This window comes from Primulina huaijiensis, chromosome 1 (assembly GCF_012295235.1).
Source record: "Primulina huaijiensis isolate GDHJ02 chromosome 1, ASM1229523v2, whole genome shotgun sequence".
Classification (NCBI taxonomy): domain Eukaryota; kingdom Viridiplantae; phylum Streptophyta; class Magnoliopsida; order Lamiales; family Gesneriaceae; genus Primulina; species Primulina huaijiensis.
The window spans coordinates 3406969-3431944 of record NC_133306.1 but is presented as its reverse complement, the minus strand read 5'-3'; the positions used below and the strand labels follow the sequence as shown (position 1 = coordinate 3431944).

The 24976-nt window shown below is 33.5% G+C and overlaps 5 protein-coding genes across 14 annotated transcripts; 2 read left to right on the top strand and 3 right to left on the bottom strand.

Annotated features, from left to right (window-relative positions):
• The first annotated feature begins 5885 nt into the window (after window positions 1-5885).
• On the top strand, window positions 5886-11938 carry LOC140977526 (protein MEI2-like 5). Of its 10 annotated transcripts, none has more exons than XM_073442338.1 (13): window positions 5886-6039; window positions 6895-6940; window positions 7060-7200; window positions 7382-7764; window positions 8262-8420; window positions 8503-8619; window positions 8722-8873; window positions 9610-9701; window positions 9775-10708; window positions 10796-10880; window positions 10947-11015; window positions 11159-11338; window positions 11460-11938. In XM_073442338.1, the coding sequence occupies exons 2-13, from the start codon at window positions 6910-6912 to the stop codon at window positions 11565-11567; spliced, it is 2451 nt and encodes an 816-aa protein (XP_073298439.1). In that variant the 5' UTR covers window positions 5886-6039; window positions 6895-6909; the 3' UTR covers window positions 11568-11938. The 10 variants fall into 10 exon arrangements, with proteins under 10 accessions (XP_073298439.1, XP_073298431.1, XP_073298375.1 ...); XM_073442330.1 differs by having other exon boundaries at window positions 7379-7764; XM_073442274.1 differs by having other exon boundaries at window positions 5887-6039; window positions 7304-7764; window positions 11460-11937.
• Window positions 11939-12489: 551 nt separating this feature from the next.
• On the top strand, window positions 12490-14602 carry LOC140977517 (uncharacterized). The gene is made up of 4 exons (XM_073442262.1): window positions 12490-12779; window positions 13114-13257; window positions 13420-13625; window positions 14255-14602. The coding sequence occupies exons 1-4, from the start codon at window positions 12538-12540 to the stop codon at window positions 14413-14415; spliced, it is 753 nt and encodes a 250-aa protein (XP_073298363.1). The 5' UTR covers window positions 12490-12537; the 3' UTR covers window positions 14416-14602.
• A 798-nt stretch (window positions 14603-15400) lies between these two features.
• LOC140977506 (uncharacterized) lies at window positions 15401-16665 on the bottom strand. The gene has a single exon (XM_073442251.1). It carries the CDS (start codon window positions 16592-16594, stop codon window positions 15698-15700), a length of 897 nt encoding a protein of 298 aa, XP_073298352.1. The 5' UTR covers window positions 16595-16665; the 3' UTR covers window positions 15401-15697.
• Window positions 16666-17311: 646 nt separating this feature from the next.
• Window positions 17312-19274, bottom strand: LOC140977498 (glucan endo-1,3-beta-glucosidase 12-like). The gene is made up of 4 exons (XM_073442240.1): window positions 19089-19274; window positions 18015-18530; window positions 17889-17919; window positions 17312-17809 (listed from the first exon to the last, which is right to left on the bottom strand). The coding sequence occupies exons 1-4, from the start codon at window positions 19156-19158 to the stop codon at window positions 17644-17646; spliced, it is 783 nt and encodes a 260-aa protein (XP_073298341.1). The 5' UTR covers window positions 19159-19274; the 3' UTR covers window positions 17312-17643.
• A 2881-nt stretch (window positions 19275-22155) lies between these two features.
• Window positions 22156-24898, bottom strand: LOC140982849 (exopolygalacturonase-like). The gene is made up of 4 exons (XM_073449641.1): window positions 24714-24898; window positions 24284-24592; window positions 22771-23286; window positions 22156-22584 (listed from the first exon to the last, which is right to left on the bottom strand). The coding sequence occupies exons 1-4, from the start codon at window positions 24864-24866 to the stop codon at window positions 22351-22353; spliced, it is 1212 nt and encodes a 403-aa protein (XP_073305742.1). The 5' UTR covers window positions 24867-24898; the 3' UTR covers window positions 22156-22350.
• Between the last annotated feature and the right edge of the window lie 78 nt (window positions 24899-24976).

The window sequence follows — 24976 nt, the reverse complement described above, 5'->3', positions numbered from 1 at the left end:
AATTAAAATCTAGTAAAATAATTTAAAAATATAGAGTCTAGAATTGTGGTTTTGGAATTATTTTTTTGTGAAAGTTCGTTGTAAGTAGGCACATCAATTTATTTCGACGACTTTCATTTCGGATAAGATAATTTGGTATCTAGATTTAAGAAAATATTTTGGAAAAATGGATTTTATTGATTAGGAAAAACTTCTAATAATTATTTTTTTTTTTATAGAATCAACCACTTTTATTAAATTTGAACNTTTCATTAATTATGCTTTATTTTCATTTCAAATCTTCTTTATAAATTCACATTTATATTTATATTTGTAGATTATTCTATTAAAATATCTTTACTGAAAATGAAATTTACTTGTGATATGAGCACTATAATGTGCTTATATATCATGTTAATTAAATATATAACTAAAGCACACATCGTATGATTTAAATTTTTTAATGAGTTATAATTGAATTATGAGTTTTATATAAATTTTATGCGCGACCTTTGTAATTTCTACAATTATAGAGACTAAAAGTGTAGTTTCTACGATAATTATCTTCGATCAACAATGTCGCAAGATAAACTAAATGAGCTAACTATGTTGTCGATTGAGAAAGAAATGGTCTGACAATTGAGTTACACATATTTGATAAAATTTTCGTCTCTAAAAAACTAGACGAGCAGTATTTATGTAGTTATTTTAAATATTTATTGAGTTGTTATTCATGTAATATATTAGTTTTGATATATTTATGTATTTATTATTATATTTGTTATTTGGAAATTGAATTTTATATTTATTACTGCAACAAAAAGGCCTATTTTTCATTTTTTGTTTCAGACCTCATTCAACACAGATACGGCTCTGAGTCCAAATACGACATGATATTTCATATTCAATTTGAGATTTTAATGTCTTTCTAGTTATAAATTACCGACGAAAATTAATAATTTCAAACAAATACATATTTTTGCTATATACACTCACGACATATATGTTCACATTAAATTTATTGCATGTCATTCACTTAGAATGATAATTAAAGTTCTTGTATGTATCTTTAGTATTATTTTACCAAATAATTACCATAAAAACTTAAACTTGTTCTACCGGGTATGAATCAATTTTTTTTATAGGAAAATACGAGTCATATTTTGAACTTGAATATATACCACAAATCACAATTTTTTGTGTCCATACGCATCTTTGTCATAGCAAGCAAGATGGAGTATATCGTACCGAAAAACGCATATTATATGTCATACCGAAAATTACGATATTTAAAATATTTAATCGATATCGTACTGAAATTTTCGATATGTATAATTAGCATATCAATTATACTAAAATATTGTGGTATACCGAGATTTCGGTACGCTATCGTTATATCTCGTTTATACCGAAAAATACCATATAGTTTTTTAAAATTTTAACTTTATTATTTAAAAATATCATATATTTTTTAATTTATATATTATTTCGATATATACCAACAAATTTCAAATTACATATCGTTATCATACAAAAAAATTTCGTATCGATACCACATCGCACCAAAAATTTCGATAAATTTGATATTTTTATGTACGGTAATCTCGATCTATCAAATATTCTGAATTTTTTCAACACTAGTGGAGCCATTGCCTCTTGAAAAGGCAATGTTATTTCACAAGTACAAACCTAAAGCCAAAGTTAAAAAGTCGTAAAAGAAAAATCTTGAGAAGATAACCCAAAAGGCCAAAAGTGGCTCTTAACTTTACTCAATGAAACAAATAATGAATTACCCCAAGTTTCTCGTTCTTTTTCAAGAACTGATTTGGTATGATAACGTAGTTTTTAGCTACAAATTAAATTTCATCTAAATTTCATTGAAATACTACATTTCTTAAAATCCAAAAGTTGGTGAAACGCTGGTTCAGCTTCAACAAAATTGAATTCGATTAAAAAAATAGTATTCTAATCAATTGATTATTAAACACCAAAAACTTATACTTTTCAGATTTTTAAAAATTATTCACTTCTGATTTGTCATAGTTAATCACAATCCTTAAATTTAATCACTTATTTGAGTTTGCTAACAATCCTCATATCATGTTTGAATTAAGCGTCAATCAAGTGGGTTGGACTTCTTTAAAAAATCTGTTGGGCCAAACCAGCCTGATGGTCCAGTGGAGTTATTTGGGCCGGTATTAATAAGGCCTGCTTAATACTTGCCACGACGAGATTTTTGGAGAGAGATTGGGTGTTAAAAACATTTATATATGAAATCTAAAAAAACATTTGTTTCAAGAAATTAAAATAAATTTGAAAAATGAGAATTTATGTAGAATGTGATATAATTATAAATTTAGATAATGTTTAAGAAATTGAAGTTAATTACTAGAAAGACATCTACTTTGGGATTATTATGTGATATATCTATAGTATTTTTCCTATATATATTCAAATGTTAGCTTTTATACTATTAACATATATGTCTACTTTTATAAATATATGACGGATACATGTGATCTAACAGTATTTGAATATGGATAGAAACATTACCGATGTAGCATAGACTAACATTTATTTTAGCACAGATGCCCGAAAAATAGATGTATGAGACGCTTGGCGTGTGATAAATACTCATAAATGTTTTATGTCAAGTTTAGTNGATTCACCGTCTATGTATTACATGTTATCACATCTCATGATCAAACGATAAATATAAAAGTATAGACGTAGAATTTTGATACATTGTCCACGTATTTGTGGGCGTCCAACGAACCTTACGAAAACATCTTGTGTGACGTCACATCGGTTTTCTCTTCATGCACTATTTCGTATCTCGGAAAAAGTTATATTTTATTTGATTATATTATTATCAAGAAGCATAAGGACCGATTAATTTGATATGAATTTTTTATTTTTTTTTTGAAGTTGAATTGAAATATAGGCTATCATCATAAATGTTTTGTCTCTAAAGGAATAATAGTATAATACGAGCACCTTTCTTCCAAAAGCTAAGAATGACGTAATTTCCGGCCAACATCTTAGAAAGGGATCACCCCGCGTACAACATTTTATTGCTCTTAATTTGTTTCTCTCACACGTAAAACAAAATGAATTTCACAAAATATAGGTGGAATCTTTATTTTAATAACAATAATAATTTTCGAACAATATATAAATAATAATATTAATACCAGCAATAACAATAATATCATTGAATTTTCAAAATTCAACACAAATCTATAATTGTTACATGTGTTATTATTATTTTTAATTTGATCAAATAATACTAAATAATTAACACGAAATTATATTCAATTTAGATGAGTAGTTCGATTTAAAAGAGAATTTTTTTTAGCTTTTTTTCTATATAAAACATGGAGTGACTTGAGGAGATTTTTAGTAATGTAAGAAAGGTAATTATGAACTTAAATATTTTGATGTTCTATAATATAATTATTCTAATGATGTCACACTTAATAATATAGTAAATATAGATATATATTATTAGAGTAAGCCTCTTGTGAGACGGTCTCACAAAATTTTATCTGTGAGACGGGTTAACCCTACTAATATTCACAATAAAAAGTAATACTCTTAGCATAAAAAGTAATATTTTTTCATGGATGACCGAAATAAGATATTCGACCCACGAAATTGATCCGTGAGACGGTCTCAAAAGAATTTTTTTCTTTTGACATATTATTAAGATTAAATGCGTGTTACGCGACATTATCCGGTTAATTTGTGCAGCCATGGGGGGTAGATAAACGTTGTTGTCAGTTCAAACATTAACGACTCTTGTATCACTGGATAATTGTATACTAACAACATTGTATATATATTTTGTAGCAATATCAATTTTAAGAATGATATGAATATTATTAGGGTGTAAATTATAATAATTATATTTTTCTAATTTAGTGTTAAAATGTTATGATTGCGATGTAACTTTGAATATATTAACCAATTAACTTCTCGTAAAAAAATAATAAAAATTAACCAATTAACTTTTTTTTATATTAACTAAAACATGTGTGTGTGTGTATATATATCATAAAATGTATCAATCAGTCCTTTTATTAAAACATGCACGATTGCAACAAATGTGGATCTAACCTGGATTAGTTTGATGTGTTTTGGAGCCATCGGTCCGAATCCAATTTTTTCTTGATGGAGCGAGTTCTGGATCACAATTAGGGATGACAATATTTCGAATTCGGCAGAAGATATTTTTTATCCGATTAAATAAATGTGTATTTAGGTATGGAGATGGAAGCGGATCTTAAAGAATCATACTCATACTTGACATAAATACCTTATTAAATTATTAGTATAGAGTTGATACCGTTTTTGTTGCATAACGATGTTAGGATAAATTGTTTATAATATTTGGTTATTTTTCTATAGTTTTAATTTACTAATTTATATTTTTTTTCTTATTGTTTTCAACAATTTAATAATATCTATTGCTTACTCAAAGTAAATCAAATTTGAGAAAATACAACTATATGTTGTAATAATATATTTGGGTAGGGTATTCATATTTAATCATCTGATGAGAATGAAGATAATGATAAAATTGAATACCTGATGAAGACGATGATGGAGATGTGGATGAATACAACAGATGGAAATGGATAGGGGTGGGAAAAAAATACCGAATTTTCGGTATACCGAGATCACCGTACCGGAAAAATATCGAATTTACCGAATTTTCGGCATACCGAAGATTTCGGTACGGTACAGTAACAATACCGAATTTTTCGGTACGATAACGATATGCAATTTGAAAATTTCGGTATATACCGAAATACCGAAAAAATATACAAAAATTTTAAAATATATAATATTTTAAAACAATAAATTTATAAAAATTTTAAAATGTAAGGTTTCTTTTCGGTATAAAACGGTATATACCGATACCGTACCGAAATCTCGGTATACCGTACAATTTCTGTATAATCGGTATGTTAGTTATATGTACACGAAATTTTCGGTACAATATCGGTATGAATTTTCTTATACCGTAATTTTCAGTACGGTATACGCTGTAAGATTTTCGATACGATATACTACCCTTAGAAATGGAGACAGAATATATAAAATTCTAACCAAACAGACACATTGTGATTTCTATTTACAATTATCAAACAGTACGTCCCCTGCAATTTATTAGTAAATCAAGCATAATTTCATATCCATAAATAGAATACCATGTACATTAGGAGAAGGTAGTCTCGATGGGCCCCGACCCGAGTTTTAAATGCAAATAAATTATAATAAATGCATGTACAAAAATAATGGACGACTGAAAACATTTTGTGAGAATAACATTTACTATTTTTTAAAAAAATTTCAAACAAGATTTTACTTTATTATATAACTCAATGTTCGACTTTCGAATTCGAAACTTCGTCCAAAACTCAAGAAAATTTGATATTAAACCGAGAATAAGCTCTGGAAAAACAATTATTGCACAATTTATCGATGTAAAATGTAATATTTTATTAAAGAAAATTAGCAAATTTTATGCTTTCAGAGAAAAAAATTTAAATAAATTTCACATAATAAGATCATAGAGCACGAGTGTTAACACAAAAATTCTTGTGAGACGGTCTTACAAATTAATTTCGTGGGTCGAATATCTTATTTGGATTATTTATGAAAAATATTACTTTTTATGCTAAGAGCATTACTTTTTATTGTGAATATCGATAAGATTGATTCGTCTCACAAATAAAAATTCGTGAAAGTGTCTCAGAGACTTACTCGAGTGATAAAAGCAGTAATGTTTTTTCCTTCCGATCTGCAATTAATAAAAAGATTTGCTAAGCAATGATAAGGAAAACAATAAATTATGGACTCTGAAGTTAATCATATGCATCCTTTCCCTCCAATCATTCTCCACCGTGTTTCCTTTTGCTTCGTGGACTTCTCTCTCTGTGAATTTATATATTTATATAAATATAAATAAATAAATTCGTGGGAAATTTCTCATTCTTGGAAACATTTTCTCGTGTTCCGGCGGGAGAGAATGAAGTGAAGGAGTGCAAGAAAGTGATTTTTCTGCTTCTACGAAACTGTTTTTTCCCCGTTTGTCGTGGGTTTGGGTTTGTAATTCTGTTCTTACTCTAGCCTGTGATTTTATTTCTCCAATTATTTTTTTCCCTTTATTTCACTTGTTTTTTTTTCAACTCTCGTCTTCCATTTTGTCAGTTATCGGTATCTTCATCAAGGCTATTAGTTCCTCTTTCCCTCCTGTGTTCTGTCGGTGTGTGTGGTTTTGGAGTGTTTGTAATCCATTTTTTTTAATTGAGGTGGGCTTTGGTTTTGTTCATTGATTAATATTTATGTTGGGTTTCTTAGTTGTGGGTTTGTGTTCGAAACATCAAATTGGATGCTTTGATGTTAAAGTTGTATCCTTTTACGTGTAATACAGTTCCTTTATTGAGAATTTTTGTTGGGGTTTTGTCTATTTTTGTTTTTTTTGCATGTGTTGGAGTAGAAACGTTTTAGCTTCGATTAGGATATATGAATGCTTATTTGAGTGATTTGGGGGAATTTACAAATTTTTTGTTGATTTAACATTGTAGAAGTTTGTTCGAGGGTTGACCGAAATTAAGTTGAGTTCAATCACTAACCGAGTTGATCTTTAAATATTGTTTGGATTGCACTAATTCTTGGTGCATATTTCACAAGAATTGAGGTGTTTTTTGTGATCAAGCAGCGAGGGTTTGTATTAATAGAGAATTAAAAAATTGTGACTGAGAAAGTGCTTATTTTATTGTGATTTCTGCTTTAAAATCTATTTGTTCCCCTGTATATTTTATTTTGTTCTTAAATTGATCAAGTGTATAGTCCATTTTTTCCATTCATCATGATAATTTGTTTACCATGTATACGCTTTTGCAGAAGTGAGCGAGGGCAATGGAACAACCTTCGCCAAATTTCATTTATGGTAAGTTAAAATGGTTGATTTTGTTCTTGTTAACAAGTTATCAATTGATTGATGCATCACAAGCACATGCCAATGTTTTTAAGAGACATATTTATATATCTCCACATATTTTTTTGCAGGTTCTTCTAAAATTTCATTTACAACCTCTTTTGGAAAAGAAAAAAGTGCATGGGGATTTCCTAATGGAACTGATGCATACAATGCGTCAAGCGATGCTAGCTTGTTTTCTACCTCGTTGCCTGTCCTACGACATGGGAATCGTAAGCACCAACAATTGGGCTGTTGGCTAATTTGTTATGGATGGTGAATTTGTCAGTTTTTGAATCTTAAATAATCATTTACAATAAGTTCTTTCATTCACAGTTAACTTTAGCAAATCCGAACAAAGTGGCCAATTGATTCACGATGTCTTCCCTAATCTTGGTAATATTCAACTAGAAGATGAAGTCAAGGATCCACTTGATGATGCTGAACCAAGAACAATTGGAAGCTTTCTTCCAGGCGATGAAGATGAACTTTTGGCTGGTCTTATGGATGATTTTGATCTTAGTGGGTTGCCGACTCAACTTGAGGATTTGGATGATGATTTCTTTGAAAGTGGAGGGGGGTTGGAGATAGAATCCGAATGTCCAGAGAATATAGTCAATGAAGTATCGAGAGCGGCAACATCTGATGGTACTGTTGGCATTTCTCATTATGGTTTGGTGAACGGTGTTGGAACTGTTAGTGGTGAACACCCATATGGAGAGCACCCTTCAAGGACATTGTTTGTTCGGAATATCAACAGCAATGTTGAGGACTCTGAGCTTAAGACTCTTTTTGAGGTATGTTGAATAAAGATTTGAATTTCTTGAATATGCAATAGTCTTTCACTTTTTGTTTTTGCAAATTATGTATGTTCAGTTTTTTCTATTGCTTGCTTCCTAGTAGATGTATTACGCAGAATAAGAAAGAAGTCTTATCTTGGAAAAACTACTTTGATTGATTAAGATTATGTGATGTATCGTGCACCTACTCTTAAACTCATTCTTCCGTTTTCCAAACAATATTGTGTTTGGTCATTTGTGGAAGTATGCATTGCCTTTGGCACTTGTATAATATTTACACTTGGGATATCATTTCTTGAAAATGTATCTTTATGAAAAGTGGATCTTTCAAATGAGATGATAAACATATCTAGTGTAGATGCTTATGGGTTTGAGTGATTTTAGATTGTAGTGGTGATGTAGCAGTTGCTTCTTTGTTGTTATTTTCTGTTTGCAAAATGCAATTAAAAAAATACCAGTTTGTTACTCTTACTTTTCTTGTTCTCTCTCTATAGCAATTTGGAGATATCAGAACTCTTTATACTGCATGTAAGCACAGGGGATTTGTGATGATATCTTACTATGATATAAGAGCTGCTCGATCAGCAATGCGTGGATTACAGAACAAGCCTTTGAGACGTAGGAAGCTTGATATTCATTTTTCAATCCCAAAGGTGCTGGCCAAGATACCTTTTCTTTTAAAATCTTGTCTCTAAAGCGTGACCTTCAGTTATCAAATTTTCTTTGTTCATGCAGGATAACCCATCAGAAAAGGATGTTAACCAGGGAACTTTGGTGGTGTTCAATTTGGATGCATCTGTTTCTAATGATGACCTTCGCCAAATATTTGGAGCTTATGGGGAAGTGAAGGAGGTGGAATTGAACTTTGCCAACTTGTCTAAAATTGTTTCTCTTAAATAATTTATTTGCTTCCGATGGGTAAAATGTATTGGCTGTCTGATGCACTTACTGCAGATAAGGGAAACACCTCACAAAAGGCACCATAAGTTTATCGAGTTTTATGATGTTAGATCTGCGGAGGCAGCTCTGAAGGCTTTAAATAGAAGTGACATAGCTGGGAAGCGCATAAAGCTCGAACCTAGCCGACCTGGCGGTGCCCGTCGGAGGTACATTCAAATTTTCATTTTTGGGTGCCCAAGTTTGTTGTGGTTGTAACACTATGTTCATTTTTCTTCTTTCATTGGCAATAAATTAATATAATTTTCGGGTCTTTAGAATTGGAGATGCACAACATTTATATACTTGTGTATATTGCTTTGATGTTAAGTTGGTACACAGCCAAAAAGTAATGTTTAAAAGGTCCTCTTGTCCCTTCCTCATAATGATAATAATATACTAGTATTTACTAGACTGTGTTAGAAATGTGCATTTTTTTGAAATAGAACTCCCTTCTGTGGCTTTTTTCTGTGGAATTTTATTTATTTTCTGACGCATCTCGACTCTTAGATTGATTTTTAAATTTCTCAACTTATACTAGTGTTGACTCGTGAAATAATATACATGGACTCTTTATTACCCTGTTGGTAATACCTCCACATTAATCAGTATGTCTAATTTATCTTTTGGCGTGCCTGGTTTTTCTGTTCTGTGGTCATCTTGCTCTATCAGTGTAAATTATGTTTGCTGTACAATGAAGATGTTTGACTTCAGATGCTTGCCGCCTAAGTTGGTTTTGCCCTTAAAATCTGCAACATTCCAACGTATATGTTAGTTTTCTCCACTGTTACTGATCCTGTTGGTTTATATTTTCGTTCTTTAGGGATTACATATTTGTTGGTGCTCTTATATTTATTTATATGCATGTTGAGTCAAAAGGATGTTTAATGTGCTTTCCATGCACAGTTTAATGCAGCAATTGAGTCAAGATCAGGAGCAAGATGAGTCTCTAAGTTTTCGGCATCAAGTTGGTTCACCCATAGCCAACTCTCCTCCAGGCATGTTGATGGTTGATCTAAATTTGTTTAACAATCTCTTGTATGAAATATAACTGTGGAACGTTCTTTGCAGGTAACTGGCCTAATCTTGGCAGTCCAGTTGAGCACGACTCATTGCATGGCGGCATTAGTCCTAACCCCAGTATGGGAAGTCTCAGCCCTGTGGCAGGCAACCACTTACCTGGTTTGGCCTCTATACTCCCATCGCAAGTATCAGCTCCTGTGAAGATTGCTCCCATTGGTAAAGATTCAAGACGGATTAACCAAGTAATAACCAAGGCTAATACCACACAAGGAACAGGTTATCAACATCATTACTCGGTTTATGATCCTAAGATAAGTTCAAGTTGCGAACCGATCTCTCCATTCGGTGATTCCCAGTCCTCTAGTGTAGGGACCCTCTCTGGTCCTCAGTTTCTCTGGGGAAGTCCCACTTTTCATTCGGAGTTCACCGTTTCCTCACCCTCACCATGGTCATCGTCACTGAAAGGACGTCCATTCTCATCGAGTGGACAGGGTATTGGTTTCCCATACACAAGTCAGCATGGATTGTTTCTTGGCTCACATCATCACGTGGGATCTGCTCCACCTGGAATTCAAATCGAAAGGAATTTTGGTCTCTTCCCTGAGTCCCCAGAAACATCATATGTAAGCCAGGCATATGGAATAAATAATTTTTGTTACAACAATGGGAATCATGCGATGAATATTGGTGGTCCTGGCAACATGAACACGGGAATTGCTTTTGCTAGAAACTTCACCGAAAGTGGTTCTCCTCACTCCAGAATGATGCCGATGGCAAGAAATGGTCCTTTATATTTTGGTAATGGCTCTTTTGGAGGCATTGGAGGAATTATTAATGATGGATGGATTGACCGTACTCGAAGTAGAAGGACTGAAAGTGGAGGCCAGATTGACAACAAAAGACAGTATCAACTTGATCTGGAAAAGATAGTAAATGGTGAAGATAGTAGAACTACTTTGATGATTAAAAACATACCGAACAAGTGAGGACAGTGAACATTTTCTTTGCATAGGGAATTGTACTTCGAATGTCTTATCTCTTATGGATTTTCTTTGTTTCTCCTCTGAAGGTACACTTCAAAGATGCTACTTGCAGCTATTGATGAAACCCACAAGGGCACATATGACTTTCTCTATTTACCTATAGATTTCAAGGTAACTTTGTGTAGTGACTTTTAGAGAATTTTAAACTGCAATTTTGTAATATTTTTTTTGGTCCAGAATAAGTGCAATGTTGGGTATGCCTTCATCAATATGGTGTCTCCTTCACACATTGTTACCTTCTTCGAGGTTTGTATTTCGTTTCTGTGATATACTTTATATGTAATTGCTCTTTGATAACCCCGGCAATCCACGTAATCACTAGATTTTTTTTTTCCTAAACATTCGAGTCCGTTTGGTGATGAATCAACTTGTCACGCTTCTCTTCATAGGCGTTTAATGGGAAGAAATGGGAAAAGTTCAATAGTGAGAAGGTTGCTTCATTGGCATATGCAAGAATTCAAGGAAAAACAGGCCTTATTTCGCACTTCCAGAATTCGAGTTTGATGAATGAAGATAAACGTTGCAGGCCAATCATTTTCCAATCAGAGGGCCAAGGAACCAGTGATCTAGTATGTTATGTTTTCTTTCATAATAGTTATTTTCATTGTAGTCTTAGAGTATGTCACTCGGAATGCAAACTTGGTATAAAGATGTGATAACCTTTTCTTTTCGTCTTCATGCATCACTTAGGTATCTGTCTCGTCAGGCAATTTAAACATTTTTATCCGTCAGCCAGACGGGTCTTATGCTGGAGATTCACTTGACAGCCCAGAGGGCGATCCAGATGAAAAGTTGTAGCCACTAAAATGTGCTCGTGACTTCGCTGACTCTCGGTGAAAATTGTAGGGGAATATGTGCCAACTTTTGTATAGTTTGTTTCTCTTTTAGTGTGCATAAACCAGTAAGGTAGAAGGGATGGTCGGATGGATAATTATATCGCTGGGCAGTACAGGACACGACGTTTTTCCTTCGGCAACTGACCGTTAACAATGGGAGACTAGGACCATGGCCAGGCACATTTCATTTTAATGGTCCCATTTTGACGAGTTTATCCTAGTAATTGTACATTGGTTTATAAAGCTGTGTCGAAGGTCGGAAATATGTATGAACTGTGTGTTGTCTCAGTTGTGGCAATGAACACACTTTTTCATTTTTGGATGGTTCCATGTTGATTTATTGAGACATTTAGAGTAACTAACTTTTGGTATCATGTTCTGTTTTAATAAATATATATATTAATAAAATGTTAAGTTTTAATGTAAGTTACACATAGCTCAGCGGATAGAGTTTCTATTTCTTAGACTTATAAGTTATAGGTTCAAGTTTTACTAGATCATTTTTTTATTTTTTTCTTTTTCTATTTATTTTTTAATTTATATATCCAAATCACATTGTAGTTCATCATTATTTCTTATAATTATATTTTGATCTTCATTTAATCATAAACCAAATGAATTATAAAAAAATATTATACAAGCACGTAATGCGTGCGTCGATATACTAGTATATATTTATGTCAGACAAATATTGAATTCGAGTTTCAGGTTCCAAGTTTATGCATAATACAATTTCTTTTGCAAATACTCATTGCTGACTTGGTCGATGAATTTTTTCATTTTCTCAACGATTTCTCAAACCAAAGTTTGTTTATTTTTAGTTGAGAAAACAAAATTGGGCCTATTTGACGAAAATCATTTTTATTGGGCCGAGGAATTGATATTCTCAAATACATTGGACACAAACTGAAAAAAGCCGAAGCACTGCAGCGATGGCAGATTACCACCATGTTTACAAAGATGTGGAAGGAGCGTCCACACAGTGGGATGATATTCAAAGAAAACTGGGAAATCTACCCCCCAAATCGCCTCCATTTAAACCGCCGGATTTTGCCCCAGCTGAGGATGAAGATTCGAAGCCCAAAGACAAGGCCTGGATCGATAGGAAAACAGAGGAAGAGCTTGAAGACCTGGAAGATGATCTAGATGACGATCGTTTCCTCCAAGAATACAGGTCTTGTTCGCTATACCTATTTGAAAACATAGACGCTTCTACGATCGCTATCTGAGGACCGCTTTCTTATTCTATTGATAATTTGGTGGAATTAATTTTGGGGTGAACTGGGTCTTTCTCGTGCTCAATCTCCTCCAAATGTGATTACTTCTTTAGATTTCTGATTGCAAGAATCTATTTTGATTGGGGTGTTGATGGTGTTTTATCGTAATACTTTCTTTATGTTCCTGTGTACTTTATTTCTTTTGCTTAAAAGTTAAATCTGATCTGGAACTCCTCCACTGTGTTGCTACATTTCTGAAGACTGCTTTAAAATTTGTTCTGATTGTTGTAGGAAGAAGAGGTGGTCTGAGATGAGAGAATCAGCCAAGATTGTGAGGTTTGGATCAGTGCTTCCTATCTCGGGATCGGATTTTGTTCGTGAAGTTTCCCAAGCCCCGCCAGAAGTTTGGGTTGTTGTAATGCTATTCAAAGATGGGTAAATTGAACTTGTACAAATGTTGTTGCTGTTGGTTGCATTCTGAGGAATTGCCTATTGCTAGCTTCAACAATGTTGTTGCTCTTGGTTGCATTCTGAGGAATTGCCTATTGCTAGCTTCAACATATTTCATTTGTAATTAATCTGTTCTTTCTTTTGCAGATATCCAGAATGTCGGCTGCTTTTGCAATGTTTAGAAGTATTGGCAACGAGATATCCCGCAACAAAATTTGTCAAAATTATCTCTACAGAGTGCATTCCCAACTATCCTGATTGTAACCTTCCCACTCTGCTTGTCTATAATAATGGTGCTGTTAAGGCAACTCATGTGGGAGTGCGCAGCTTTGGTCGGAGATCAACCCCTGAAAGTATGTCATGTATCTATTTCCATTTCTCTACTTCTTCGTGAATTCCTGGATATCTTTTTATTCTCTGTTGGACCAGTCCTTTTCTACATATCAAGCATTTGTAGTTTATCTAGAAGGTTTATTATCTTGCATATGGGTGATTGTGGTATGACACTTCACTTTAAACTCAAAATAAGTTGAGGTCCAAAGGATGAAAGCTATAGACCAAGGAAAATTAGGTGATGGGTGGACGTGGAAGGAAGTTAGACTAACCAGTAGGAAAATTCCTTTTGTAGTTTGGAAGATGTCTATCATGTTCTGGTAGATGTCATGAAGAATGAGAAATGGACAATAGTTCTTCAATCCATTTGAAGTTTGTTGATATTTGTGATTATGGATGTCGTGATTGCTAGAGCAATTGCTGCAAAATAAGCTATTCTAATTCTTGAATGGTTAAAACATCTCAAAAGGTGGAACACAGAAGGGAAGGTAGGTGCATCACACCTTAAATTAATAGAAGATCGAGAACCGAAGTTCAACTCCTGGACTTTCTATTCTATTTCACCTCATACTCTCTATTGTGCAACGTTGAAAGTGATCTTTACTTTCATTGAAGGTGCTTGAATCTTCATTCATATGTATACTTGTAGGTGTTGCCTTAGTTCTATGTCAGCGGGATCCTGTACTAAATGATGGGCATGGTGGTGAGCAATCCAGGGAAGCCGTTCTCGATGAAGTGCGGAAGAAGCTTGTAGAGAGGGTTGTTAGAGACCATGTAGATGATGTCGATGATGGATCGTCAAGTGAATGATACCTTTTATATCCTGGGATTAAGTTTCAATGTACCCTTATGATCATTATTTATTTTTATTTCTTTTCCGGGGTTTTCTGGTGTCTCTAACTTTGTTACAACGTGAGGTTCATATAACACTATATTTTGGGTCCTCGGGTATTTAATGTAGTATTTTGCTTCAAAATAACAGTTACCAAGTTTTATACCTAAATGTGAATCCCTATGAAACATCAGGAAGGGAAGCCACATTTTACCAGAACCGAGTAACTTAGAGACTCGAGACAATAAGCTGACTGCAGAATCAATGCCACCAATTACACAAAAAGCAAGAAACATAACTCCTGAGAATGAACCAACTGTTTTAAGTTCGTAAAAAACCCCGAAATTTCTGTTGAAAATGGTTTTGGATTTTTTGATCTACCGAAATTAAATTTAAAATTCAACTTTTTATGTTCACAGAATTTCCACTTGAAAATTTTGGAAATTTCACGACCAAAAGCATTTGGCTCACGTTTCTGTGATTTCATTATCATGTTAGGATTGAAAAGCATTTGATGCAAAACGATTGAATTAATAACAGACAAAAACTTGTGTGAGACGGTTTCACAGATCTTATTTTGTGAGACAGATCTGTTATTTAGGTCATCCATGAAAAAGTATTACTTTTTATGCTAAAATAATTACTTTTTATTGTAAATATTAGTAAGGTCAACCCGTCTCACGGATTTTCTCACAGATTAAGATCCGTGAGACGGTCTCACATGATACCTACTCTTAACAATATACCTCACGGGTGTTATTAGTTTGTTTTGTATGTGTTGGTGATTTTCGATTTATCATAAATATATTAAAAAAAATTAACATGCAATAGATTGAATTAAATAAAATTCAAGTTTTGATTCCACGCACTATATCATTGTCCTCGGAAAATTACAAACCTTGCAAGAAAAATAAATAAATTAAAATGATAATTGAAACAAGTGGGATATCTTTGTAAAAAAAAAAAGAAAAAAAGAAAAAAAGGAAGCAAGTGGGATGTTAAATTTCATAATTGATAAAGAAAAATGGAAACACGGGAACCCATGGATCGTACATAGCTTTAATCTCTACCTTTCGATTTGAATCGGTGAAGCTGCACAACATGTTCTTAATCCAATAATTGTTTGAATTTTCCCAACTGGCAACGAGGGTGACAATTTTGTTTTTGTTTTAATTATTTTTTTTTCTTAATTACAATCGAGAGGCGAGTGACACAATTTTCACGTGTCGACAAAAGAATTCCCATGCTGAGGAACTCGTACTAGAAGCTGGAGAAGTTGTACCTTAAAGACTCAAAGCTTGCACACAGGTCTTGAACTGGCATTCCTAATGCAACACCAAACATGTCATCATGCCAACTATATTTCATACCTCGATTCAATCTTGCAATAAATCCCGGCTGCTGGTCCTCACAGTGCTTCAAGAACTCCACCACAGCTCTAGGGTCTTGGCTCTTCCAACATGCGGCGGAACTGAATCCCTTCTGCAGCGGCGCAGCCTCTTCCAAGCTTGGTGGCAGCCTCCCAAATCCATCCAAGTTGCTTGTGATATATTCCACAATTCCATTTATCAGATACTTCGGTGATTGACCTTGACCATCCCATAGCCAAACTCGTGCAACACCTTGTTGGACTGCAAGAAACATGCCACGCCGGAAATCTGCACCTTCCAGGATCGATGGACTTATGTTCAGTACAAATTCATGGACCCTCTCGGAGTTAACAACGACTTCATCGCTCGAATTCGAGCCTTTGAGCTTGAAGATTATGCGGGCGACTTCTTTCTTGGAGTCCATATCGTTATCGGTATAAAGAAAAGTTTCAACTACTTTGCTAGCTTTGATCACGATGCGGGTGGCTTCATCATTTGACACGTAGAAGAGATGGAAACGTTTCCCGGCAATTGTTTCACCGGCATCATTGATTATGGTCACGGAAAACCCTTTATAGGCTTCGTGATTTGCCCACAAGGACACCAAGGCAAGCAGAGCGATGAAAGATATTCGAAACGTGATGCTAAAACTTGACCGTGAATCATGGTCGGAGTCTTTATCTCGTGGTGTGGTTTCAATGTCGATAACCGTCACCGAGTAGGAGGACGGAGTTGCATTGGATGGTTGTACAAGGGGTTGGTGGAGGTGGTGGTGGTGCTCCTCCATGATATGGTGGACTTCTGGATATGAAGAGTTGGAGTGCGATATTTAGACAGATAGATTAGATAAATCTCACCCGAATATATACATAAAACATGATTATATTGCCAGTTGAACAACTTGGAGTGCCAGTTGTACAACTTGCCAACATGGGAATGAATGGTTACCCAAGTGGTCAGAGTGTCCGGTCCCTTTGCCAACTTCATGTGAAAAAGACTAATTGCTAGAGGTGAGAAATATCATTGGTGTTGACATTTATTTTTATATAAGTTTTTTACTAACGAGATTCCATATCTAGACAAGTCCACTCAGTTCAAAACAATATTTTTTAATAAAATAAGAATAATTACATGATATAATGACATAAAAAATAATATTTTAAACTCAAATCAGCATATACTGACATAAAAACAATTTTTTTTGCGGTGAAAAATAATATTTGTATATCAGAAATTTGTCTTAACTTAACCGTAAGACGATATCACATGAATTTTTGTATTATTTTTATAGTCTATAATAGTTAGCTCATGGAATAACACAACATGGGTTGGGTTCATCCGTGCTGCAATATTCGGAAAAGGTCATCTCACTTGCTGGACTTGATTACGAATCACAACTGCCATCTACTTTTAATTAAAAGGGACTAATCCGATTGCCATCTACAATATTCGGAGAAGGGTTGGGTAACGTATCGAAATGAATAGTTGAGAGAGCAAAGTAATAAACCGACAAGAATTTCATGGGTCAATGTGAAATTTACCCTCCACAATTCTCTCAAAAAACCAGAGCAAGAAAACAATCCCACAAGGAAAATCCAACAAAACTGAACATTTCTTCTTCATTTATACATTACTTCCGTCAAGAAAAATATCACTGACAACGGAAGCGATACGAGCATCAATCCGATTGCCTAGACACTTTGTAGTCTATATATTCCTACAATCTTTGGACTAAAAGCTTTGATTTCCACACGCCCGTATATCAAGTGATCTTCTCTGCATTTGCAGACAGACAGAGAGCCATAGGCCGAATCAAATCCTTCAACAATTCACCGGCTATATCTTTGGATGAGCTAATATAAGGATGTGAATGACCAAGATCATGTATTGGAAACAAGAAATGGTACTTGGTATGGCAGCTGGTGAAGTTGAAGGGGTGATTGGTCTTGCTCCAAAAACTCTTGATCCGCTTGAATTAATATTTAACACCGACGTGCTGGTGCTGCAAAAGTTAGCCAAAGGTCAGAAATTTCCCTCTATCTGATAATGCTAAGGGACAGATCATTGTTGTGGAAATTCACCTCGTTGATGCATATTGACATGTACCATAACCTGCACAAATGTAACGAACGACATATGACTGTCGAATGAAAAAAATTTGAACTTTATCAAAAGAACAATCTACAGTTTAAAAGCTTTCATCTTACTTGGATCAGTGTTGGTAGTAAATGCAGTGCCACCAAAATTGCAGCTACCAGGGATCGGGTTTTTCTGATAGTAACTATTGAAAGCATACGAAGCGTGCCCATGAAGAGTATCCGGGGCAAAGCAGCTTCCACTCGGCTGAATAGCCGAGCAATCAGCACCTCCATGTCCGCAGGCATAATCCAATGCCACTTGCAAGTCAGTTTTCGACACAGATTGGCTGGCTACACACCAGCTCCTGGACGAAGATCCCGGAGAATTCGTTGTCGTTGGAGCTATAACTGGATTGGCAGGATTTGTGATTATACTTGGTGAATCAGGATTTGAGTTGGTTGGATTGAATACAGGTTCCGTCGTTGTGGGATTCAGTGGATTAGTGGTTGGAACTGTTGTTATTGGGGTCGTGATATCCATTTGTTTGGTCGAAATTTTAGCAGAATCTTGAATTTTTTCATCTTCAACATCAGAAAATTTTCTGTGTAGTAGTACTGCCTCTGTTGTTACTTTGGCAATTGGACCTGAAATGGAAGCAAAATTCAAGAAACCACACTGCATATTTCTTGTCGAAGAAAAATTCAAGAAATCGAACTTCCACACTTCGACATGGTTATTAATTTGTAGAACTATTATTTTTTTTTTAAAAAAAAAAAGTGAACGTTAATTAGGAAATCAAAATGGTGAGAAACACCCTCTTTTCTTTCGAGCTAGGGATGATCCAAAGGATATCTTACGAACATTTCTTGGAAAAACCACATTCGAATACTATGAAATACAAAACTATTTCAAATCCCATGTTTAATTATTCCAAAATCACAGATTTCACAGTCCTATTTTCCTAATATAATTAGAACCTTTCTCTTAATTAAATTCCTCATCCATTCAATACTCAACCATGCATCGTAATCAGTAACATGTCGCAGAATCTTGAGCTTGAAAACAAACTACATGCACCGTTCAACAGACAAGAGTGACTAAGATTTTTTTTTAAAATTTTTTTTAAAAAGCAACAATATATAAAGTTTTATTTCAAGAAATAAAGGAAAAAAAACTACGTAGTACAATAAATTTGAAATCACCTGAACAGATTAAAAGAGCAGCCAGATGTATTATGATCAATGAAACAAACCCAAAAATCTTTGTACTCATTATTTCTTCCTGATCTTCGCTATTTTTGTTTCACTGATCTCTTTTTCTTGTTAACCAAATCCTTGCTTTTAAACATAGGGCGAACCATTTAAACCCACAGGGGAATGATTACTCTTTGGAAAAGGAACAACTTTGTGTCTTTCATTATATATATTTAATTATGAGTATAATCATGATAGGGAGACATCGCCTAGGCATGATTAAAGTACAGATTCTATTTAATTTATTTTACAAGTTTTTGATAAAACTTTACTTATAGTTTATATGTATTATGTAAAAAAAAGAATTGTACATATTTAAAAACAATTAATCAGAGGTAGGAAAGCAAATTGTGTGTTGAAGGTGGTGGTGGTGTTGTTGCATGCTCAAATTTTAAACACATTTAACTGCTTGACAATTGGATATTGTTTGTTACAAGTTGACGAGGTTCGATATTTTGTCTGTTCAAGTTTTACAATAATTGAAGTTAAAAATAGTAGTTTCATTCTTATCTTTTAATTTATCATCTCATATTCCATAATTTCGTCCTGCGAAAGAAGCGGTGTGGAATCACAAATACCATTTTCACTCCATTCCAATATGATATGGAGGAGGCATGAGTTGGGAGAGAAAAGAAAGTTAAAGAGGGAATTGTTAATTTGGAATGTAAGGTGGGGTGGAAGTAGTGATGATGGTGGCCTAGTGATATTTGCCTCCATTTTACTTTTGTTATAGACATAATTAAAAAAGAAAAGAAAAGAAGAGTCTTTTACTTCAACATAGGACTCATATTCTAGTATCCAGGAGCCACTTTCAATGAAATAGGAACCCAAGATTATGCTCTCTTTTTTTAACCTAGAATTTGGAATTTATATAGATTTGTGGCTAATGAAATTTGACTTTTTTTTTACTCTAAGTCGTAAAAGGGTATTATTAGAATACTTTGATTTATTTTATTGACAAAAGTGTGAATAATTTAAGGTTGTATTTCGATTGATGAAGTTCAAATACGTGATTTGCAAATATATTTTTACTCAATAATTTAAACATTTGAAATTCATTCTATTGTGTGCAATTAATGTGTGAATAATTGATTTAACATTTCATCTATTATTTCATTATTAACAATAAAACTATAATCGAAATCTGTGTATTTTTAAATCCAATCAACCAAACACAACTTAAGATTATTCATGAGTACGATGTGCTAACAAGTTTTGATAATCGACGTAGACATTTGAAATTTATTCTATTTTATAATTTGCATTTTTTTTCATTTTTTGTTCATGTTCCGAAGCTTAAATTTACTTTTAATCATTTCTATAAAAGTTATTTTATTTTCTACTAAATTTTAGCACCATACGAGATTGGATATTAAATTTTGTTTCTGAGATTCTCGTTCATAAACTTTTAATAGAAGTGATGTTGAAACTATTTCATAATGAAGTTTATATCTAAACTTCAAAATTCATTTTTATGAGATACTCTTCCTTGAAAAATAATAAATTTAGAGACATAATTCCAAAAAATTTTAGGTCAATGTTTTTAATTGGAGAATATTTAGATATAAATTATTGTATAATAAATACAATTATTACCCAAAAAAAAAGAACAAAGGTGATACTATCTATGTATCTTTCAAAAGCAAAGATGCTACATAGATTGTCATAATTGCCGCTAGGCTTCGTAGCCATTATGTAAATAGAGGTCAAGTTTTTCCAGTTTAGGGCAGTTAGCAAATAAAAAAAACAAAAATTTGTGTGAGTTAGGGCAGTTAGCAAAAAAAAAAATCAAAAATTTGTGTGAGACAGTCTCACAGATCGTATTTTGTGATACGGATCTTTTATTTGAGCCATCCGTGAAAAAATATTACTTTTTATACTAATAGTATTATTTTTATTGTGAATATCGTAGAGTTGACCCGTCTCACATATAATTCGTGAGACCGTCTCACAAAAAATATGTACTTTTATTGTGACATTGGATCTCCTCGAATCCAATCAATAATATGTACTTTTGACCAACTGATTCCGAAGTTTTTAGGTTACCAATACTTTATATTATATTTTTATTTCTTATGCGCCTTTCAAAGCAAAATAAAGTCATTTCTTGACTTTTGTTACAAGTGAATAATATTCGGAAAATTGGCCTTGGACGGAGACCAGTGAGTTAGCTCGGATCAGTGGTAGTACGAACCTGAGGACCTCACGTTTATTTATTCAGTTTTATGTTCAAACTCTTGTTATAACTTTATATATATTTTAAGTTATTGTTTAAAACATTATTCAGTTTCCGCTGCTATGTTTATGTTAAACCGTTGGGTTATTTTACGAAAATTTTTATACGTTGCAATTTTATTTATTTAAAGAGAAAATTTTTAATAATTCCGAAAAATTATGAATACGAATTACGGGCTCTCACGCCTTCAGTCTTCAGCCGTCGTTTTTTTTTTGTTCAGTCCCTGAGTACTTTTTTAGTACCATATTTCCACATGAAGTGTACCACATTTCCACATGAAGTGAACCACAATTTGTATGACATAGTACCACAATTTTGTGGGTAGGGAGTGAACCCAAAAGAATGTTTTGATTGAAGATTTTTCACCAACTTCCCCAATAATATTTGAAAATAAAGTGTAAAATAAATTTAAAATAAATTATAAAGTATGATAAATTAGATTAATATTGATATAGGAGATAAGATAACCAAAATAAGTAATGCGAAGAAATACTAATTAAATGGATAAATTAAAGCGAGTTGAAATAAATAAGAGTCTTAAATTTTGGTGTCTCCAATTAGTATAAATGCTTGATGCGCTAAGATGTTTCGAGTTCGAGAATTACCCACCTTACTTGTAATTAAAAAAAATTTGCTTGATACGCTTCAAAATTTAATTGGTGGTCTTTTACGAGATTACAAAATTTGGTTCTAATTAAGTTTAATAATAGAGCATAATATTTTAAGATATAAACAAACATATGGATATCAACGTAATTGTTGGATCATGAAAACTTGATCGGACGGTTGTCTAGAAAATTTACCGAAAACCAAAAACGCGAAGGCTTTTCCACAAACAAATGGCTGTCACAAGTCAATAAATGCTTATTACTCTTATAAGTAATGTATATAAAATAAAATAAAAAAATTCATGAGCCCATAAATTATACCAAAGAGAACTCAGAAATCTTGTAGAGATATGGAGCAAAAGAACTCCTATAGACAACCTTTAGGGATCTGTTTCCCGTATGAAGAACCAAGCACATGTGAGCACAAAGCCATAGCTTGTCCTCCGGTTCCATTGTAGGTCAAGTTTATGTCTATGAGCTTCACATTCTTGCAAGGCCGGTCTTCACTGCATTGTATGTTCACCGCAACTTGTGTGCTCGATACGCCCCGTATGTTCTTGAAGGTCACGTCTTGTATCTGCACCCTCGAGCTCGATTTACCCTATGTTCAAGAAACACGAGAATCATCACACTATCAATTTATATATATACACAAATATCACGAGCCTGACAAAAGGGTATCATCGATAATATATCAGGATAAGCATCCGAGGACTTGGGATTTATAGAGTGGTTCGATGTAAGAAAAGTGTATTGTATAAGATGGAAGATGTGAATAATGATTGACCTTGGTTTCGCAACCAGAGAATGGACAATATTGTTGATCGATGAGAATAGGATTGGCGGTATTTTGCATGACGATATCTTCGAAAGTTAAATTGGAAGCCACGCTATACAACGAGGGAGACCACGTCTTGATCCTCAAGCCGTTATCTGCCCCCTTAAAAGTGCAGTTTTTTATACTGATACCTTCCACATAATCGCCTACATGGCTTCTCCCCAGACTTCCAACACTGATACCGTGCCCAGGCCCGCAAGAAACGTCGTTTATCTCTATGTTTCGACTACCAGAGACCATGGATATGCAGTCATCTCCTGTCTGAATAACGGACCGCGAAATCTTTATGTTGCTCGAGAGTCCGATGTGAATTCCATCTGTGTTAGGGCTGCTTTCTGGTGCTGTCATTCTAATTTTGCTGATGTTCATGTTTCGGCACGCGAATAGGTTGATATGTGTGTTTTTGCTGTTAATGGATCTTAGGTGATTCACCTTTGAATTTGTAACGAAATCGAACCTCAAAGTCTGCATGCATGCAATCAATGTTAAGATTTAATTAACAGAAGAACAATTCTTTTTAAATAATTAAATCGGCTGCTTTTTTCTAATCCAAGTTAAGACAATCACTATATCCGGTTGTTTAATTTACAGAAAAAAAGAAGAAGCAATCTTTAATGGTTGAAATCAATGGAGCCAATTTGGGGGACGAAAAAAATATATTAAAAATTTTAGAGAAGGGCAAGAACAAATTTTAGAGAGGAAAATGCAAAATAATATAATTATTTATAGCCCTTTACCCTTTAAAAAAATTTGAGGGGGGACTTGAATTATCAAAAACGATGAAAATATAAGCAATATATCATACAAAAATGGATACAAAAATTTGATATTGAATTACGACCTACAGTAAATTAAATCGTGTCTAAATGGGGTGTATTCAATCAAGAAATTTAATGAATTTTTTTAAGGATAGATTTTGTGGATTTGACAAGTGATAATATTACCTTATGTCGGAAACCTTATTTAGCTCTATTCACAAAATCATTTTAAAAGATTCACAAAATCATTTTAAAAGATTCACAAAATATTATGTTTCACCGAAACAGATCACTTGATTTCGGGTAATTATCGATACAAATCTTCTTTTTTTAAAAAAAAAAATTCACTTAAGGAATGATAAATGGGAAGATAAACATCTTATTGACATTTTATGAACGACGAAAGCTAATTTCAAGATTTAAGTAAAATCACGGTGATAATACAATGAATAATACTAAAAGTACAACGATATTTATTACAATTACATCGTTAGATTTTGTATTGAATTTATTATGAGACTTTGATAAATGAAATTTTTGTGTCGTAAAAATTGTTGTGCAAAAACATGTAGTAATTATATAATTTTGAAAATTCTCCTAAAACTAGTAATTTTTATATATATTTTCTTTCTTCTTTTAAGGGAAAAGAAATTTAAATATGAGATTTAGTTAGAATCTGTATTAGTACTTAGAGAGAAACTTACAGCAGGAAGAGGCTTGCAATTGGGGTTCCTATAACAGTCATTATAAGGCCAAGCCGCCTGGCCTTGGCCGTCCAAATACCCGCTGCCTTTCACCGTCAAGTCGTCGATGTATTTGAAACCGATCCAAGTCTCCGTAAAGAAATTCCCAGGGTCCGTCGGAGCCTTGAGCGTCCCTTTAATCAGAAACGCCATCGAACCATTGCATGGCCCTTCAAAATTTACTGAATTCAACATAAATGTTCGTCTTGGAATCCAAACTCTACTCCTCCCATAATATTCACATGCATCTCTCCATGCTTTAAGAAATGCCTAACACAAAAACACACACACACACACACACACACACACAGAGGCAAACAATAAGTCATTGAAATTGCTGAAACAAATTCACGTTTTATTTACCATTTTCATTTTTATACCAGAAACTTACCTGACTGTCGTCCGTTTTTCCATCGGCAACTGCACCGTAGTTCATGACATCGAAGAATTTTCTTGGTGGCGAGACACCATTGACAAAAAACACAAAGGATGAGAAAAAGAAGAGAAGCGGCACAATCATTACACAAAAAGATTTCATTATCATATATTTTCTTTTTTCTTCTTGTTATCTTTTGTGGCAAATTTATGATAGATATGCCTTTTGCTCTATTTAGTGCATTATTATATAAGAGTGTAAATAGTTATTTATAGAAT

Bases quoted from the DNA above. Each gene is read 5' to 3' on its own strand.
- LOC140977526 (XM_073442309.1), top strand. From the start codon at position 6,910: ATGGAACAACCTTCGCCAAATTTCATTTATG. The intron at 8,620-8,721 runs GTGGAATTGAAC...CACTTACTGCAG, and splicing joins CTTATGGGGAAGTGAAGGAG to ATAAGGGAAACACCTCACAA. The intron at 8,874-9,609 runs GTACATTCAAAT...TTCCATGCACAG, and splicing joins CCTGGCGGTGCCCGTCGGAG to TTTAATGCAGCAATTGAGTC.
- LOC140977517 (XM_073442262.1), top strand. From the start codon at position 12,538: ATGGCAGATTACCACCATGTTTACAAAGATGTGGAAGGAGCGTCCACA. The intron at 12,780-13,113 runs GTCTTGTTCGCT...TGATTGTTGTAG, and splicing joins CGTTTCCTCCAAGAATACAG to GAAGAAGAGGTGGTCTGAGA. The intron at 13,258-13,419 runs GTAAATTGAACT...TTTCTTTTGCAG, and splicing joins GTAATGCTATTCAAAGATGG to ATATCCAGAATGTCGGCTGC.
- LOC140977506 (XM_073442251.1), bottom strand. From the start codon at position 16,594: ATGGAGGAGCACCACCACCACCTCCACCAACCCCTTGTACAACCATCC.
- LOC140977498 (XM_073442240.1), bottom strand. From the start codon at position 19,158: ATGAGTACAAAGATTTTTGGGTTTGTTTCATTGATCATAATACATCTG. The intron at 18,531-19,088 runs GTGATTTCAAAT...CTTCCATTTCAG, and splicing joins TGCTCTTTTAATCTGTTCAG to GTCCAATTGCCAAAGTAACA. The intron at 17,810-17,888 runs GTGAATTTCCAC...TAACTTTTGCAG, and splicing joins TGTCAATATGCATCAACGAG to CACCAGCACGTCGGTGTTAA.
- LOC140982849 (XM_073449641.1), bottom strand. From the start codon at position 24,866: ATGATAATGAAATCTTTTTGTGTAATGATTGTGCCGCTTCTCTTCTTT. The intron at 23,287-24,283 runs GTAAGTTTCTCT...GCATGCATGCAG, and splicing joins ATTGCAAGCCTCTTCCTGCT to ACTTTGAGGTTCGATTTCGT. The intron at 22,585-22,770 runs GTCAATCATTAT...TCTTGAACATAG, and splicing joins TCTCTGGTTGCGAAACCAAG to GGTAAATCGAGCTCGAGGGT.